Source organism: Balaenoptera borealis (assembly GCF_965194805.1).
Source record: "Balaenoptera borealis genome assembly, chromosome: 17".
NCBI classification, from domain to species: domain Eukaryota; kingdom Metazoa; phylum Chordata; class Mammalia; order Artiodactyla; family Balaenopteridae; genus Balaenoptera; species Balaenoptera borealis.
This window is the reverse complement of record NC_138876.1, coordinates 24,627,090-24,645,644: the sequence shown is the minus strand read 5'-3', so window position 1 is coordinate 24,645,644 and position 18,555 is coordinate 24,627,090. Positions and strand designations below refer to the sequence as shown.

At 35.2% G+C, this 18,555-nt stretch overlaps 1 protein-coding gene across 2 annotated transcripts in view; it reads right to left on the bottom strand.

Annotated features, from left to right (window-relative positions):
- CSMD3 (CUB and Sushi multiple domains 3) overlaps positions 1 to 18,555 on the bottom strand; it is a 1,186,187-nt gene that overhangs the window by 1,039,910 nt on the left and 127,722 nt on the right. For both annotated transcript variants that reach the window (XM_082364543.1, XM_082364544.1), the window contains exon 2: positions 10,699 to 10,921. In XM_082364543.1, the coding sequence (XP_082220669.1) occupies positions 10,699 to 10,921 (223 nt within the window). The remainder of the gene's footprint in view (positions 1 to 10,698; positions 10,922 to 18,555) is intronic.

Genomic DNA, 18,555 nt, shown 5'->3' with positions numbered 1-18,555 from the left:
TACTTCATTTTTATTTCTTTTTATTATTATTATTTTTTTCTTGAGAATTCTAAATTCTTTCTTTTTTTTCTTTTTTTTTTAACATCTTTATTGGAGTATAATTGCTTTAACATGGTGTGTTAGTTTCTGCTTTATAACAAAGTGAACCAGCTATACGTATACACATATCCCCATTTCTCCTCCCTCTTACGTTTCTCTCCCACCCTCCCTATCCCACCGCTCTAGGTGGTCACAAAGCACTGAGCTGATCTCCCTGTGCTATGCGGCTACTTCCCACTAGCTATCTATTTTAACATTTGGTAGTATATATAAGTCCATGCCACTCTCTCGCTTATCTTTGCCCCTCCCCATGTCCTCAAGTCCATTCTCTACGTCTGCATCTTTATTCCTGTCCTGCCCCTAGGATCTTCATAATCTTTTTTTTTTTTTAGATTCCATATATATGTGTTAGCATACGGTGTTTGTTTTTCTCTTTCTGGCTTACTTCACTCTGTATGACAGACTCTAGGTCCATCCACCTCACTACAAATAACTGAATTTCATTTCATTTTATGGCTGAGTAATATTCCATTGTATATATGTGCCACATCTTCTTTATCCATTCATCTGTCGATGGATACTTAGGTTGCTTCCATGTCCTGGCTATTGTAAATAGAGCTGCAATGAATATTGTGGTACATGACTCTTTTTGAATTATGGTTTTCTTAGGGTATATGCCCAGTAGTGGGATTGCTGGGTCATCTGGTAGTTGTATTTTTAGTTTTTTAAGGAATCTCCATAGTGGCTGTATCAATGTACATTCCCACCAGCACCGCAAGAGGGTCCCCTTTTCTCCACACCCTCTCCAGCATTTGTTCTTTGTAGATTTTTTGATGATGCCCATTCTGACTGGTGTGAGGTGATACCTCATTGTGCTTTTGATTTGCATTTCTCTAATGATTAGTGATGTTGAGCATCCTTTCATGTGTTTGTTGGCAATCTGTATATCTTCTTTAGAGAAATGTCTATTTAGGTCTTCTGCCCATTTTTGGATTGGGTTGTTTGTTTATTGATATTGAGCTGCATGAGCTGCTTGTAAATTTTGGAGATTAATCCTTTGTCAGTTGCTTCATTTGCAAATATTTTCCCGCATTCTGAGGGTTGTCTTTTTATCTTGTTTATGGTTCCCTTTGCTGTGCAAAAGCTTTTAAGTTTCATTAGGTCCCATTTGTTTACTTTTGTTTTTATTTTCATTTCTCTAGGTGGTGAGTCATAAAGGATCTTGCTGTGATTTATGTCACAGAGTGTTCTGCCTGTGTTTTCCTCTAAGAGTTTTTTAGTGTGTGGACTTACATTTAGGTCTTTAATCCATTTTGAGTTTATTTTTGTATATGGTGTTAGGGAGTGTTCTAACCTCATTCTTTTACATGTAGATGTCCACTTTTCCCAGCACCACTTTTTGAAGACACTGTCTTTTCTCCATTGTATATTCTTGCCTCCTTTATCAAAGATAAGATGACCATACATGTGTGGGTTTATCTCTGGGCATTCTCCCCTGTTCCATTTATCTATATTTCTGTTTTTGTGCCAGTACCATACTGTCTTGATTCCTGTAGCTTTGTATTATAGTCTGAAGTCAGGGATTCTGATTCCTCCAGCTCTGATTTTCTTTCTCAGCTTGCTTTAGCTATTCGGGGTCTTTTGTGTTTCCATACAAATTGTGAAATTTTTTGTTCTAGTTTGTGAAAAATGCCATTGGTAGTTTGATAGGGATTGCATTGAATCTGTATATTGCTTTGGGTAGTATAGTCATTTTCACAGTGTTGATTCTTCCAATCCAAGCACATGGTATATCTTTCCATCTGTTTGTATCATCTTTAATTTCTTTCATCAGTGTCTTATAGCTTTCTGTATAGAGGGCTTTTGTCTCCTTAGGTAGGTTTATTCCTAGGTATTATATTCTTTTTGTTGCAGTGGTAAACGGGAGTGTTTCCTTAATTTCTCTTTCAGATTTTTCATCATTAGTGTGTAGTAATGCAAGAGATTTCTTTGCATTAATTTGGTATCCAGCTACTTTACCAAATTCATTGATTAGCACTAGTAGTTTTCTGGTAGAGTAGTTTTCTTTAGGATTCTCTATGTATAGTATCATGTCATCTGCAAACAGCAAAAGCTTTAGTTCTTCTTTACTGATTTGGATTTCTTTTATTTATTTTTCTTCTTTGATTGCTGTGACTAAAACTTCCAAAACTATGTTGAAAAATAGTGGTGAGAGTGGTCAACCTTGTCTTGTTCCTGATCTTCCTGGAAATGGTTTCTGTTTTTCACCATTGAGAATGATGTTGGCTGTGGGTTTGTCATATATAGCCCTTATTATGTTGAGGTAAGTTCCTTCTATGCCTACTTTCTGGAGGGTTTTTATCATAATTGAGTGTTGAATTTTGTCAAAAGCTTTTTCTGCATCTATTGAGATAATCATATGGCTTTTATCCTTCAGTTTGTTAATATGGTGTATCACATTGATTGATTTGCATATGTTGAAGAATCCTTGCATTCCTGGGATAAAACACTCTTGATCATGTTGTATGATCCTTTTAATGTGCTGTTGGATCCTGTTTGCTATTATTTTGTTGAGGATTTTTGCATGTATATTCATCAGTGATATTGGCCTGTAGTTTTCTTTCTTTGTGACATCTTTCTCTGATTTTGGTATCAGGGTGATGGTGGTCTCGTAGAATAAGTTTGGGAGTGTTCCTTCCTCTGCAATTTTTTGGAAGAGTTTGAGAAGCATAGGTGTTAGCTCTTCTCTAAGTGTTTGATAGAATTCGCCTGTGAAGCCATCTGGTTCTGGGCTTTTGTTTGTTGGAAGATTTTTAATCACAGTTTCAATTTCAGTGCTTGGGATTGGTCTGTTTCTATTTTCTATTTTTTCCTGGTTCAGTCTCAGAAGGTTGTGCTTTTCTAGGAATTTGTCCATTTGTTCAGGTTGTCCATTTTATTGGCGTATAGTTGCTTGTAGTAATCTCTCATGATCCTTTGTATTTCTGCAGTGTCAGTTGTTACCTCTCCTTCTTCATTTATAATTCTATTGATTTGAGTCTTCTCTTGATGAGTCTGGCAAATGGTTTATCAATTTTATTTATCTTCTTAAAGAACCAGCTGTTAGTTTTACTGATCTTTGCTTTGTTTCCGTCATTTTTTTTTTTTGTTTATTTCTGATCTGATCTTTATGATTTCTTTCCTTCTGCTAACTTTGGGTTTTTTTTTTTTTCCTTCTTTCTCTAATTGCTTTAGGTTTAACGTTAGGTTGTTTATTTGAGGTGTTTCTTGTTTCCTGACATAGAATTATATTGCTGTAAACTTCTGTCTTAGAACTGCTTTTGCTGCATCCCATAGGTTTTGGGTCATTGTGTTTTAATTGTCATTTGTTTCTAGGTATTTTTTATTTCTTCTTTGATTTCTTCAGTGATCTCTTGCTTATTAAGTAGTGTATTGTTTAGCCTCCATGTGTTTGTATTTTTTACAGATTTTTTTCCCATAATTGATATCTAGTCTCATAGTGTTGTTGTCGGAAAGGATACTTGATACAATTTCAATTTTCTTAAATTTACCAAGGCTTGATTTGTGACCCAAGATATGATCTAATCTGCAGAATGTTCCATGTGCACTTTAGAAGAAAGTGTATTCTGTTGTTTTTGGATGGAATGTCCTATAAATATCAATTAAGTCCATCTTGTTTAATGTATCATTTAAAGCTTGTCTTTCCTTATTTATTTTCATTTTGGGTGATCTGTCCATTGGTGAAAGTGAGGTGTTAAAGTCCCCTACTATGATTGAGTTACTGTAGATTTCCCCTTTTATTCCTGTTAGCATTTGCCTTATGTATTGAGGTGCTCCTATGTTGGATGTATAAATATTTACAATTGTTATATCTTCTTCTTCAATTGATCCCTTGTTCATTATGTAGTGTCCTTCTTTGTCTCCTGTAATAGTCTTTATTTTAAAGTCTATTTTGTCTGATATGAGAGTTGCTACTCCAGCTTTCTTTTGATTTCCATTTGCATGGGATATCTTTTTCCATCCCCTCAATTTCAGTCTGTATGTGTCCCTAGGTCTGAAGTGAGTCTCTTGTAGACAGCATATATATGGGTCTTGTTTTTGTATCCATTCAGCCAGTCTGTGTATTTTGGTTGGAGCATTTGATCCATTTACATTTAAGGTAGTTATCAATATGTATGTTCCTATTACCATTTTCTTAATTGTTTTGTGTTTGTTATTGTAGGTCTCTTCCTTCTCTTGTGTTTCCTGCCTAGAGAAGTTCCTTTAGCATTTGTTGTAAAACTGATTTGATGGTGCTGAATTCTCTTCACTTTTGCTTTTCTATTAAAGTTTTTATTTCTCCATCGAATCTGAATGAGATCTTTGCTAAGTAGAGTAATGTTGGTTGTAGTTTTTTCCCTTTCATCACTTTAAATATGTCCTGCCACTCCCTTCTGGCTTGCAGAGTTTCTGCTTAAAATCAGCTGTTAATCTTATGGGGATTCCCTTGTATGTTATTTGTTGTTTTCCTTTGCTGCTTTTAATATTTTTTTCCTTGTATTTAATTTTTGCTAATTTGATTAATATGTGTCTTGACCTGTTTCTCCTTGGATTTATCCTGTATGGGACTCTCTGCACTTCCTGGACTTGATTAACTATTTCCTTTCCCATATTAGGTGAGTTTTCAACTATAATCTCTTCAAATATTTTCTCAGTCCCTTTCTTTTTCTATTCTTCTTCTGGGACCCCTATAATTTGAATGTTGGTGCATTTAATGTTGTCCCAGAGGTCTCTGAGACTGTCCTTAATTCTTTTCATTCTTTTTTCTTTATTCTGCTCTATAGTAGTTACTTCCACTATTTTATCTTCCAGGTCACTTATCCATTCTTCTGCCTCAGTTATGCTGCTATTGATTCCTTCTAGAGAATTTTAAATTTCATTTATTGTGTTGTTCATCATTGTTTGTTTGCTCTTTAGTTTTTTTAGGTCCTTGTTAAACGTTTCTGTATTTTCTCCATTCTGTTTTCAAGATTTTGGATCGTCTTTACTCTCATTACTCTGAATTCTTTTTCAGCTAGACTGCCTATTTCCACTTCATTTGTTTGGTCTGGTGGACTTTTACATTGCTCCTTCATCTGCTGTGTGTTTCTCTGTCTTCTCATTTTGCTTAACTTACTGTGTTTTGGGTCTCTTTTTCGCAGGCTGCAGATTCGTAGTTTCCATTGTTTTTGGTGTCTGCCCCCAGTGCCTAAGTTTGGTTCAGTGGGTTGTGTAGGCTTCCTGGTGGAGGGGACTGGTGCCTGTGTTCTGGTGGATGAGGCTGGATCTTGTCTTTCTGGTGGGCAGGACCGCGTCTGATGGTGTGTTTTGGGGTGTCTGTGACCTTATTTTTATTTTAGGCAGCCTCTCTGCTAATGGGTGGGGTTGTGTTCCTGTCTTGCTAGTTGTTTGGCATAGGATGTCCAGCACTGTAGCTTGCTGGTCATTGAGTGGAGCTGGGTCTTCGAGTTGAGATGGAGATCTCTGGGAGAGCTTTCACCGTTTGATATTATGTGGAGCTGGGAGGTCTCTGGTGGACCAATGTCCTGAACTCAGCTCTCCCACTTCAGAGGCACAGGCCTGACAAATCGCTGGAGTACCAAGACCCTGTCAGCCACATGGAAAAAGAGAAAAAGGAGAAAAAAATATATCTCATTGCTCCCAAAGTCCACTGCTTCAGTTTTGGGATGATTCGTTTTCTATTCAGGTATTCCACAGATGCAGGGTACGTCAAGTTGATTATCAAGATTTCATCCACTGCTCCTGAAGCTGCTGGGAGAGATTTCCCTTTCTCTTCTTTGTTCGCACATCTCCTGGCATTCAGCTTTGGATATGGCCTCTCCTCTGTGTGTAGGTCGCCCTAGGGTGTCTGTTCCCACCCTGACAGGACAGGGTTAAAGTAGCAGCTGATTAGGGGGCTCTGGCTCACTCGGGCCAGGGGAGGAAGGCGGGGTATGGAATGCGTGGCAAACCTGCAGTTGCCGAGGCCAGCGAGACGTTGCAACAGCCTGAGGCCCACCTTGTTCTCCTGGGGAAGTTGTCCCTGGATCACGGGACCCTGGCAGTTGCGGGCTGCACAGGCTCCCGGGAGGGGAGGTGTGGATAGTGACCTGTGCTTGCACACAGGCTTCTTGGTGGCTTTAGCAGCAGCCTTGGCATTCATGTCCGTCTCTGGGGTCTGTGCTGGTAGCCGCAGCTCGCGCCCATCTTTGGAGCTTGTTTAGACAGTGCTCTGAATCTCCTTTCCTCACACACAGTGAAACAATGATCTCTTGCCTCTTAGGCAGTTCCAGACTTTTTCCTGGACTCCCTCCTGGCTAACTGTGGAGCCCTAGCCCCCTTCAGGCTGTCTTCACGCAGCCAACCCCAGTCCTCTCCAGGGATCTGACCCCCGAAGCCAGAACCCCAGCTCCCAGCCCCTACCTGTCCTGGCGGGTGAGCAGACAAGCCTCTTGGGCTGGTGAGTGCTGTTCAGCACCCATCCTCTGTGCAGGAATCTCTTTGCTGTGCTCTCCTCCGTGGCTCTGAAGCTTCCCCCGCACCACCCGCCATGTCCGCCAATGAAGGGGCTTCTTAGTGTGTGGAAACTTTTCCTCCTCCCCAGCTCCCTCCCAGTGGTGCAGGTCCAGTCCCTATTCTTTTGTCTCTGTTTTTTCTTTTTCCTTTTGCCCTACTCAGGTACGTGGGGAGTTTCTTGCCTTTTAGGAAGTCTGAAGTCTTCTACCAGCGTTCAGTAGGTGTTGTGTAGGAGGTGTTCCACATGTAGATGTATTTGTGGGGAGGAAGGTGATCTCTATGTCTTACTCTTCCGCCATCTTGAAGGTCTCTCTGTACTTCATTTTTACATTACAAAGAAATAATTTATCTAGAAAATTAATTATTCTTAAAACTAACTTTGTTTTTAATAGTAAAATATGTGAATAAAATATTTTGATGTTATGATATATTCTGTCATTTGACTGATACTCCACCTTCTCCATGCCACTTTTCATGATTGAAGTTAGAATGAAATGCTCTTTTTCCAGAACACTTTTCACCTAGGAGTGGTAATGTGATGCTGTTATCTGAATTAATGCTAATTCTGATATCTGCATTAATTATGAAAGGAAAAACCAATATATTTTATAATAGGAGAATAATTAAATGAACCATGCTTATAGTAAGACAAGTATCCACTAAATTTGATACTTACAATAATTCTAATCACATGTGAAATATGTATATATTATTTCAAGGAGACTAAATATGAACATAAAATAGCATGTATAGTATGGTCCTAAATATACAAATATATGTCTCTGCTTCATGAGATTGAGTGATTTTTTTTTTCTTTTTACCTTTTGCTATAACTTTTCTATTGAGAAAATACAATATTAGCATAAAAAAGTAAGCAAAGCTTACAATTCCTCTTTTTACATCAAGCAGACCAAATTTGTTTTAAGCTAAAGATATAACTAAAGGAGTTCTCTAATGGTGCATTGCTGTAAGTATCACATTCAGCCACCAGTATCAGTTTTTATTTAATAAATTAAAAAACTTAGAGGAAAACAAGCAGAATCTTCAATAACTGGAGTTATAGAAAATAGTTTAAATATAGGAAATTGTGATCACCAAACCCAATATACCTCTTAAACAAGCAAGTATAAGACCTACAAATCATCTTTTCTGTGTTATTACAATGCAAGTATAGCAAGCTGATTTTAAAAAGTCTATTGGAGTTCACAGAAAGTAACAAAACATGATTATCAATTTCTGAAAGATAGAGAATAGCAGACATACCATAAGGACATGTATTAAGTGAGGATGTGAGAGAAAGTAAAAGCAAGAAAGCAGTGAGTCAAAGGGACAAACACAAAAATAAATCAAACTGCCAGGAGCTGATTAGACTTCTAATCAAAGAGCAGACTGTGTACAAACACAGTCTGGAAGGAGCTGTAGGTTATACACTGGATTTTTTCCCCCAGTCTTGCTAATTAAAATCAGCTCTATAATATTAGCAACAGTATTTCTTTAGGCATAAAGACCAATAGATATATTGTACATCAACAATGACCAACATGCTATAGAGAACATTAGAACTGAGTTCATAAAACAAATACCAAGAATAAACTTATAATTTATATTTGTTTATATCTTTATATGTTCTACTATACAGTTTTAAAAAATTGTTTTTATTTATCTAATTCATTAAATTTTACCTAATATTACTAAGAAAAAATAGGCTTTAATCAATAAATAAACCATGGAGATATATATATATATTACTTATTTATATATATATATTTTTTTGTAATTAATCAATTAATTAATTGATTGATTTATTACAAGCGTAAGCTCAGAACTCAGACAAATCTGGGTTGCAATAATGATCCTGCCTCTGGCTACTTTTAACAGTGTTAACCTTGGGCAAGTAATGTAAGTCTCATTTTCCAAGCTGTAAAATGATGATGATAATAGTAGGAATCTTTTCACATTGTTTGAACAGGGGAGAAGTTAAATATAACAAATACAATATACAGTGTGTAATCCTTATATATGCTCTGTAAATTAAATGTTGTTATTCCCTATTTACAGATTAGGAAAGAAAGAATGGGAACAATAAATTTATTTTCCCCATCTTACCATCTTTTAACTTCCCAGAGGCCACAATTGCTTAAAAAAAAAAGAAGGGGGGTAAAATAAAAAGATTTTCTCATTTTTGAGAGGATCTAGAGAGAATAGATCCTTGTACAAACAATACTATCAATGAATTGATAGAAACTACCAGATAACATTTGGAGAGCTTTATTTTTTTTTCATATTTATACCAACTATATATCATACATTGCTGATGTAAAAGAAATATACAAAACTCTTTGTGCTTTTAGTTTTATATACATCAATTTCGCCGACTTGAAAGTCTAAGAAGCATCTTCCGTTTTCTTTCATAGCCTGATTGGATGTGTACAGGTGAAGGCAGACACCCACACCACACCTACATACACCCACTAGTGCAGCCAAGCACACACACATGACATGCAGTGCTGGATGTTTTCTATCTTGACTTAATGCTGTATCATTAACAAAAGACATGGAACTTTTAATGATACTAGCAATGATGATGAAATAGCACCATCGACGTGTCTGCCATACTGTATATCTTTGAAATGGCTCGATATTAATAATTTAACAGAGTAAAAGGAAGTAGAAAATGAAGTTAGAAATCCTCAGTAAATAAATGTAGAGCAAAAAAAAAAAAAGAAAAGTAGAACCTCACCTGTAATCAATCTAGTGACCTTTTCGTTGTACAGACATGTGGTTGGAAACAACCCAGACATTTTTAAGTGTCATTCTGACTGCAAACAGTTGAAATGTATACTAAAAGCATTTTATATTCGTGCAGCAGTTTCATATACATTATCTCATGAGATATTCAGAAGAGCATAGTGAAATGGACAGTATTTTCTGTATTACTAATTCTTCCAGTTTAAACACAAACAGATGGTGTGGATTGCTCAAACAGCCAATGAACAACAAACCTAACCCTATAATGCAGGTCTTATCTCCTGGTCCAACAACTTTCCCACTATGTTACATGTTTTCTTACTAAAAGTGTAAGATAATATATATCAAATATTTATTTAAAATGGGAAAAATCAATGCAAAAGAATATGGAAGACTGGTGAATGTATAAAAACTTAATGTTGATAATCTGATTCCTGTAGATCAGGAAGGCAAGTACACAGTAACAACTACTAGAAAAAGTAACAGAATCACAGAATCATAACTCAAACATAGTCAAGTATGTAAGGGTCTTTAATTCTTACAGATTATCTGCTTAGAATATTTTGAATTAGAATTAAAAAAACCCCACTATACTACAGTTAAGGAAAAATATGCATACATTGGTAAAAATCTAGGGCTAAATGAAATATGCAGTGTCTGGCATTTTTAATTTGTTGGTTGAATTAGAGTTCATTTATGTTTAAAAAGAGTTTTTGATAAGACAGCAAAAATTATCATCATATGTCTAGATATTCTATTTTCTAACAAGAGATTCTAAAGAAACACTTATAAACAATCAGTGTGCCAGCTAATTTTCATATCTGTTTTATCAACTAACTTAAAAATAAATAATTTCATTTGTGTGGAGAGAAACATGAATGTCTCAGTTGATGATATGAAGGTCTACTTTTATATTTAGACTTTATAAGCCATACACATTATCTAAAATTAATGTATTCTGCTATCATATAAATATTGATTTTAAGTATTTTGCATATTGTTGTATATTAAAATTGGGTACATACCGCTGAAAGACACGTTACATGTTAATCTTTCACTTTACTAAGAGTTATGCCCATAAAGAATGAAGCCCTGAGGTAAGAATTTTAAAAATCAAAATACCTTTAACCACTCTAAAGAGGTACAATTCAATTTAAATTCACTTTTTGCAGAGATAATATTAATATACTAGAGTTATGAAGTCAGACATATGGAGTTAATTTGTTCATGGGATGATATATTTCCAAATGAATAATAATTGGATGGCAAATATGACTTTATTATAATTGCACCACAAATGTTAAGCATCCTTTGTAAAATAAACTACTTTTACCCAATAAATATTTCCCTCCATTTTTCTATTCAAAATACACTAACCTTGTCCTAAAGTTTGTAGGATGAGGATGTCCATCATATAAGGATAAGTAGTCGTATTCTTCTTCTAGAGCAAACGACTGAAAAACAATTTGTATTCTATTTCGTTCTTCTGCTATTATTACCCATGTACAGTTTGCACCATTTGGATATCCATATGGAAAACCAGGGCTTTCTATAGTGCCATTAAGTCCTTTTAAAGTTCCACCACATGTATAAATAAATCCTGTAACAAAAGACAAATAAACAGACATTAATATTACATAAAATAAGAACAATCTAGAAGACATATTATTTGGAAAAAGCCTTTTGTTTTTCCAAGACCCATGTTACAATAATTTTGCAAATGACAATTTAAGAGCTAGGTAAATTATCTATTTTTTTTAAATAGGTAAAACATCAGTAGCAAAATACTAGAAGATGTGTCATTTATCATACATCTTGTGCTTAGTAATTATAAAACAGTTGATGAAATAAAATCCTCTACACTTCTGATTCATTATACATTACATGATCCAACATGCAAACACAATCCTAGAAGTAATTCCAATCTAATTGGTATCTTCCCTGAAGTAGTTTCTAATCTAATTGTGGGCACTCATAAACAACATTTTGACTTTAATAATGTTAGTATGCATTTTGAGTCGTAAAAAATTAACTCCAGTTTTTCTTAGTAAATCATGCTAACTGTTTTGTGTATGCAAATCTCCACCATGCAGCCAATGTGCCTTAGGAAAATCTGTCCCACTCTGATTTTATCAGAGGGATAAAAGGCTCAGACCTAAAAAACAAAACAAAACAAAACCTATGTAATTGCTCTTTGACCAGAGCACAGTCCTAAACTAACCATATCAGAGTGACATCTAAGGTTGGGGAGAAAAATTGAGCCCTGGGCAACTGACAGCAGCCATCTTAAAAACTTCCCTACTAGTTCTATGGGAGGTCTAAATTATTGAGAGCTTGACTCTTGGAGATACCTGAAAACACAGCATGTTTCTTGAAGAATTTTTTATAAGTATATAATATTCTGTAGTCATATTGGGTAATGTAAAACCCTAAGATTTATAGAATGGTCAGAGAAGATGGTCCCCGGCTGCATGTACCTAGACTGGTTGGTACATGCAATTAAAGCTTGGATCTAATTGCATGAGGCAGGCAGCCATGGTTTTGATACCGGAAAAGGTTTATCAAAAGTCCAGGCTCTCGTTCAACTTGTCCAAAAGAATTTGGTCAAAGGACACAAAACACCAAGGAAAAAATAAACACACATGCTGAGGCTGAGGAGCAAAGAGAGCAAAGAAGCAGTTTACTGAGGCAAAAGTGAAAGTTACACACTCTAAGGAGAAGAGTGTGGGCATCCTCCTGAGTGAAGAGCTGCACTACAGGGTTGATGATCCCCCTTTTTATTTTATTTTTAGCCCTTTGAGTGGGTGGAGGGTCTTTTTGATTACGGGTGGAATATTCATTGAGGGGAGGGTTGAGGTGTGGCCTGGATTGCACCAGGTTGCATCAGCTTCTCATCCTGAGCATGCATTTGTCTCCAGAAGCTACTGTACATGCACTCTAAGAGCGTTTTCCCTTAAATTTTTCCTTACTAGTTGAGCGCCACATGTGGAAGGTCATACAGGGTCATCAGCAACCTGTGCGTTTTTATTTGCGTATGCTCCCCAGTTTTCATGATCAGAGTTTCTTGTTCAAACGCTACAAAGTTTCTGTTTTAGATGCCATTACTCCATGTGTCATAATCTTATCAAGTGCAAAACATGGAGGTCGCTTTGCCAACTGCCTAATGCCAATATGTGAGTAGGCTGTCCTTGGGCCTGGTCCTGTCTTTCCTGCCTCAATTTCAGAAGTTCTGATGAGAATTCTTCACCCAGATTTTATTTCCACATCTATGTGTCCTACATGAAGCTTAAGTACCATGAAGCTGTCAGTGAGAGATACCAAGCTAATTTTGGGTGAGAGAATGCCATACTACCCAAAGTATCTTTGAAACTGGATGTAGAGATGCAGGAAATTTGGAGCTCCTCTCTCTGAGAAGAAATGAGTACAGTATATGTAATAAAGGTATGGATATTTTTTAAAAGTGTAAGAAACCATGCATCAAAGATGGGAAGCCAGAGTGGTAGATCATGGCAGATGGAGGCTAATTTGGGATGTTGTCCATTCATTCCACAGGAGCACCTTGCTTTTGCTAGGGGAGCCACTTCTCTACCAAACAGCTATATGCTTTGGAGTAGCTGACTCTACTGACTAGTGGTGAGGTGGGTGGCTCAGGGCTGGATTAATCAGTATAACCCTATCCTCCTAGCCGTATTCACTTCAGTAATATATTCTGATTATCTTTATATATGGGAAAGTCGTAAGCCTGGGTTATTCAGTATGTGATATATGGCATAGTTCTTGTGATCGTTTTGCCCTTTCAAAAACTTACCAAGAAGCTGGATAAGGTAGAAATGTTTTAAAAATCAATATTTGTGTGTATACTTATAGTTTTGCTCATGCACCAAAAATCAAATAGGGCATTTTATTTTTTTCAAAAAAAAAAAAAAAAAGAGAGACAGAAAGGTCCCTTTTAAAATTGCTTCTTGCAGAGCAATTACTTTGAAGCCTTAGGTTAATTAGCTACCACCCATTTCTATTAGTGTTCCGCCTGAACAGCTTCCAATTTGAACTTCATAACTAAATGCAAGCATGAATCCCTTCAGCTACAATCTGATCTATGGGCTGTTTTTTTTTTTTTTTATTAATTAATTAATTTATTTTTGGCTGTGTTGGGTCTTCGTTTCTGTGCGAGGGCTTTCTTTAGTTGCGGCGAGTGGGGGCCTCTCACTGTTGCGGCCTCTCTTGTTGCGGAGCACAGGCTCCAGACGCGCAGGCTCAGTAGTTGTGGCTCACGGGCCAGTTGCTCCGCGGCGTGTGGGATCTTCCCAGACCAGGGATCGAACCCGTGTCGCCTGCATTGGCAGGCAGATTCTCAACCACTGCGCCACCAGGGAAGCCCAGGGCTGTTTTAAATAGTCTCAAGACCCATAACACTGATAGTTTTAGAAAAAGGACATATGTCCTAAAATAACAGGCTCAGCCTTGTCCACTGACTCTTCAAGGGCCTGCTGATTCACGCATTTCAATTCCTTTCCTTTTTTTTCTCCAGGCAAATTGGGAATTACCCCTCCTTTTAAGCTTCTTATCTGTGTTCTTCATTTGATTTTCATTTTTGTTTATATATGTTTGATTAAACATCACAGTGTTAATAATAAAGTACATTTTTCCAACAGAAGGTTAATAATTTTCACACCCAAAAGATCAGAAGTAAATAGAAACTTTAAAAGCAAAACAAAATTTTCCTTATTTACTTATGCTTCACAAGGTTTGTCATTGTTATAAGCTTACTTTTCCAGGCCATTTCTAGGCATGCAGATAATATGTATATTTCTATGCATTAGATATATTTTTTATAAATAGAGTCAGTCATACTAAGCATATTTTCCTGAATTTTTTGTTTAACTTTGTAAAATATCACTGATATTTTTCTGGATCCACATATATATGTTTACTACATTCCTTTTTTAATGACTACATAGTTAAATGGCATATAGTATGTCTGCACTATAATTTATTTGACATATCTCCATTTGATGGTTTCATTCTTTGTGGTTTCATGGGTGTAAAGAGCAGCTTTGGATGTATATCCTTGTGCACTTGTGTGATATATCCTGCAGATGGAATTCCAGAAATGAGAGTACTAAATTTTAAGAGACATATAGCCAAACTATCCTCAGTAAAGTAAAAATTATTGCTGCTTTCACAAGGTTATTAAGTGTTTCCGACCTCCAACCCTGATTTTGGCAACAGTAGATTTTTCATAAGGCAAATTTTGCAAGGCAGAAAAAAAACTATTATCTTACTATTTTATTTTTGTATTTCTCTGATTAGTACTGGGATCAAATATTTTGTTATATGCTTTTCATTTATTTATCATTCTTTTTTTGTAAATTGCCTTGTCATATCCTTTACATATTTTTTAATGGATACTTTACCTTTTCTTACTTCTTTTTTTAGGATACAATTGCTTAGGTTTCTGGTTTTTCATTGGTAATCCATATTTGCCATTCATATACTGTACATTTCTAAATGAAACACCTTTGCTTATTCATTGCTGTCATAAATTCACAACTCCTTACTGCTCTTTATAGTGTATGTGAAGCTTCTTCTCCTTTGATGATCTTTCTTCAATATATGTTCATCTATTCATCACATACATCATGCCTTAGGTATAAAATGACTAAAAGAACATTATCTTAGCCTGTCTTCATGACAAACTACAACATGAGACAGCAAGGAAATATAGATTATTTTATTATTACAGAATGATTTCTATGATCAGGGTAAGCACACTGCTGTGTAAACAGGTGGAAGCAAAACTTAATCTAGATAGTTTGTTATGTGTTTATGGAAAACTGGTCTCAAAAATTGGTATTGCAAATTTCCATAGATTCAGTCTTTGTTTCTGAGTGCCTTATGTTGTATTTTTCACATCTTAACATTTAATGTCCACTTAGTCGATTTATTCATGAAAAACAATTAAAATTTCCATAATTTGGGTCATATTGTCAATAAGAATTTAGTTAACAATATAGATTTTTAGATTTTCTTTTTTTCTTCTCCCATGTCCATATTTTACCTTTCCTTCACAGTGCAGAACAGTGCAATGACTATTTGTACAGCATATTTTATGGTATTTTAAAATTTCTTCTGTTTTCTTTTGTGGTAAGTTCCATGCTAGAACAATATTCACACTGGTGCTTAATTTTTACTTTTTTTCACATTCGTGTTTATCTACTGCAGAGGCTTTTGTGCCCAGTCATATCAAGATTTCTTTTTTTTTTTCCCACTATTAAGCTCACATTTTTATGACACACAACATTGTGTGATAAAAACTTAAGAACTCAGCAGTAGCAATTGCCCTTTTTATTGTGGTAAGCAACATGTAATATGAAGTCTATCCTCTTACCAATTTTGGAGTGTACATTGTTAGATAGCAGATCTCTAGAGCTTTTTCATCTTGCTTGAATGAAATGCTATATCCAGTGAACAATAACTCCTAATTTCCCCTACCCCCCTATCCTACTTTTAGCCTCTCTGAACTTGACTACTTTAGATATCTCATATAAGTAGAATCATGTAGTATTTGGTCTTCTATGATTTGCTTGCATCACTTAGCATAATGTCCTCGAGGTTCTTCCATGGTATAGCCTATGACAGCATTTCCTTCTTTTGTTAGAGCTGATTTCCACTGTATATACATACCTCATTTTCTTTATCCATTCATCCTTCAATGGATGTATAGATTGTTTCCACTTCTTGGCTATCACGCGTAATGTTGTAATGAACATGAACGTGGAAGCATCTCTTTGAGATCCTGATTTCAGTTCTTTTGGATAAATACCCAGGAGTAGAATTGCTGGATCACATGGTAGTTTTATTTTTAATTCCTCAAAGAACTTCCATACTGTTTTCCATAGTGGCTGCACTACTTTACATTCTCATATCAGTGCGCAAGGGCTCCAATTTCTCCACATACTTACATATATATGTACGTTTTTTTTTTTTTTTGATAATGGCCATCCTAACAGCTATGAGAAGATCTCACTGTGGTTTGAATTTGCAGTTTTCTAATGATTAGTGATATTCACCATGTTTTATATAGCCGCAGGCCATTAGTTTCTCTTTTTTGCAGAAATGTCTATCCAAGTCCTTTGCCCATTTTTAAAATTATTGTTTATTAGTTATTGAGTTGCATAAGTTCTCTATAATTTTTGGCTACTAACACTATATCAGATATATGGTTTGCAGATATTTTATCCCATTGCATAGGTTGCCTTTTCACTCTTTTGTTTCCTTGTTTCACAGAAGTTTTTAGTTTGATATAGTCCCACTTGTCTATTTTTATTTTCATTGCCTGTGCTTTTGGTGTCATATCCAAGAAATTATTTCCAAGACCAATGTCAAGAAGCTTTACCCCTAAGTTTTCTTCTAGGATATTTATAGTCTGGGTCTTATGTTTAAGTGTTTAATCTACATTGAGTTGATTTTTATGTATAGTATAAATTAAGGATCAAATTTTATTATTTTACATATGGGTATCCTGTTTTCCCAACACCATTTGTTGAAGAAACTTCCTTTCCCCATTGTGTATTCTTGGTACCCTTTTTGAAGATCATTTGACCATAGATGTGTTGGTTTACTTCTGGGTCCTTGATCTGTTCCATTGGTTGATATTCTATCTTCATGCTAGTACCATACTGTTTTGATTGCTGTAGTTATGTAATATATTTTAAAATCAGGAAATGTGAGGCCTACTGCTTTGCTTTTCTTTCTCAAGATTGTTTTAGCTATTTGGATCCTTTGTAGTTCCATATGAATTTTGAGATTTTTTTACTGTTTCTTTTAAAAAATGCCATTGGAATTTTGATATGGTTTGCATTAAATCTGTATATCACTTTAGGTAATATGAAAAGCATATGATTTTTTATTTCATCATTTATTGAAAACTTTTAGGTCATAACTAAAATTTCTTCTCCCATACCACAAAATTTTTTCTATGTCATGGTCTTTTCACATATTGAATAGCTCTTCCTCTGATCTTGAAGGAAGAAATTTCTTCTTTCTAATTTATACTGATACATTCATTATTTGTAGAATGTTCTTTTAGACAACAATCACTATTTAAGGCAACATCATAGAAAATGCAAAAACAATTTCCATAAGACACAGTATTCAATGCTTGTTAATTAAATTAATTGCAAAACCTAACTATCAGAAATTTTGCAGGTAATGGGTCACCTGAGTATTTTATTTTATCCTTATTCAATCAGAGAAATGATCTGTAGTGAAATACACTTGCAGTATTCCTTGAATTCGTGTTATATGTATCATTATATAACCTGAAATATTTTTGCTATCAAGATACTTTCAAAAAAAAATCAGAATCCATTACAGACTCTGCTTTCTGGGGAATACAGCCTGTGCCATTTTCCTCTTCAGTCACTTCTATGCCTAATCCTTTCTATACATTTTCACCAGAGCCATCCACCTAAAACAGAGCTAACCCTATGGAAAAATCTAAATAATATCATTGTCATGCAGTCTAAGCTATGATTTTTGTGTTATCTCTCAAATCATTCCCTGTAAGTGGCATTGAAATTTGTGCCTTTCCCATGTAATTTGCTCATCTTTTTTAGAATAAGCTTTAAATTATCTTACCTCCATTTCTTTTTTATATACTGTTTTCTTTAAATGAAACTTATTCCCTTCATTTCTGCTTAGGCAAAATTTCAGGTCCTTCAATATCAAGCTCAAGCCACTATAAACAGTGATGATCCCTCCTGACATTTTTCTCTCGTTTTTTCTAAATTCTACAATTATCACTTTATTTTTCCACATGTATTTTATTGTTTTCTTTTATGGGGGGGAGGGTGTATATGATATATGACATATCTTCAGATGGATTGAGAGGTATAAAGAAACATCTGTTTTCTATATAAAGCGAGGGAGAACAACAGATGTAACAAAAATCATTGGAAATGTATTTAGCCATAAAAAATAGTTTTATATATTTTATTTTAAATTGTATGATCACCAGCCATTAATACAGTGTTTTGATTTAGGTCATGTCTATGTAATATTATTGCACTAGAGATAAGGATGTTTGAAACAGTTGTTGAAAAACTCATTAAAATTTTCACTTAGTTTCATTTTTCAAGAAATCACTATTTTTATTATGTATTCTCTAAAATATGAATTTATTGAGACCTTCTTGTCTACATGTGTCTTTAAATTTTAAAATGTAATTCATAG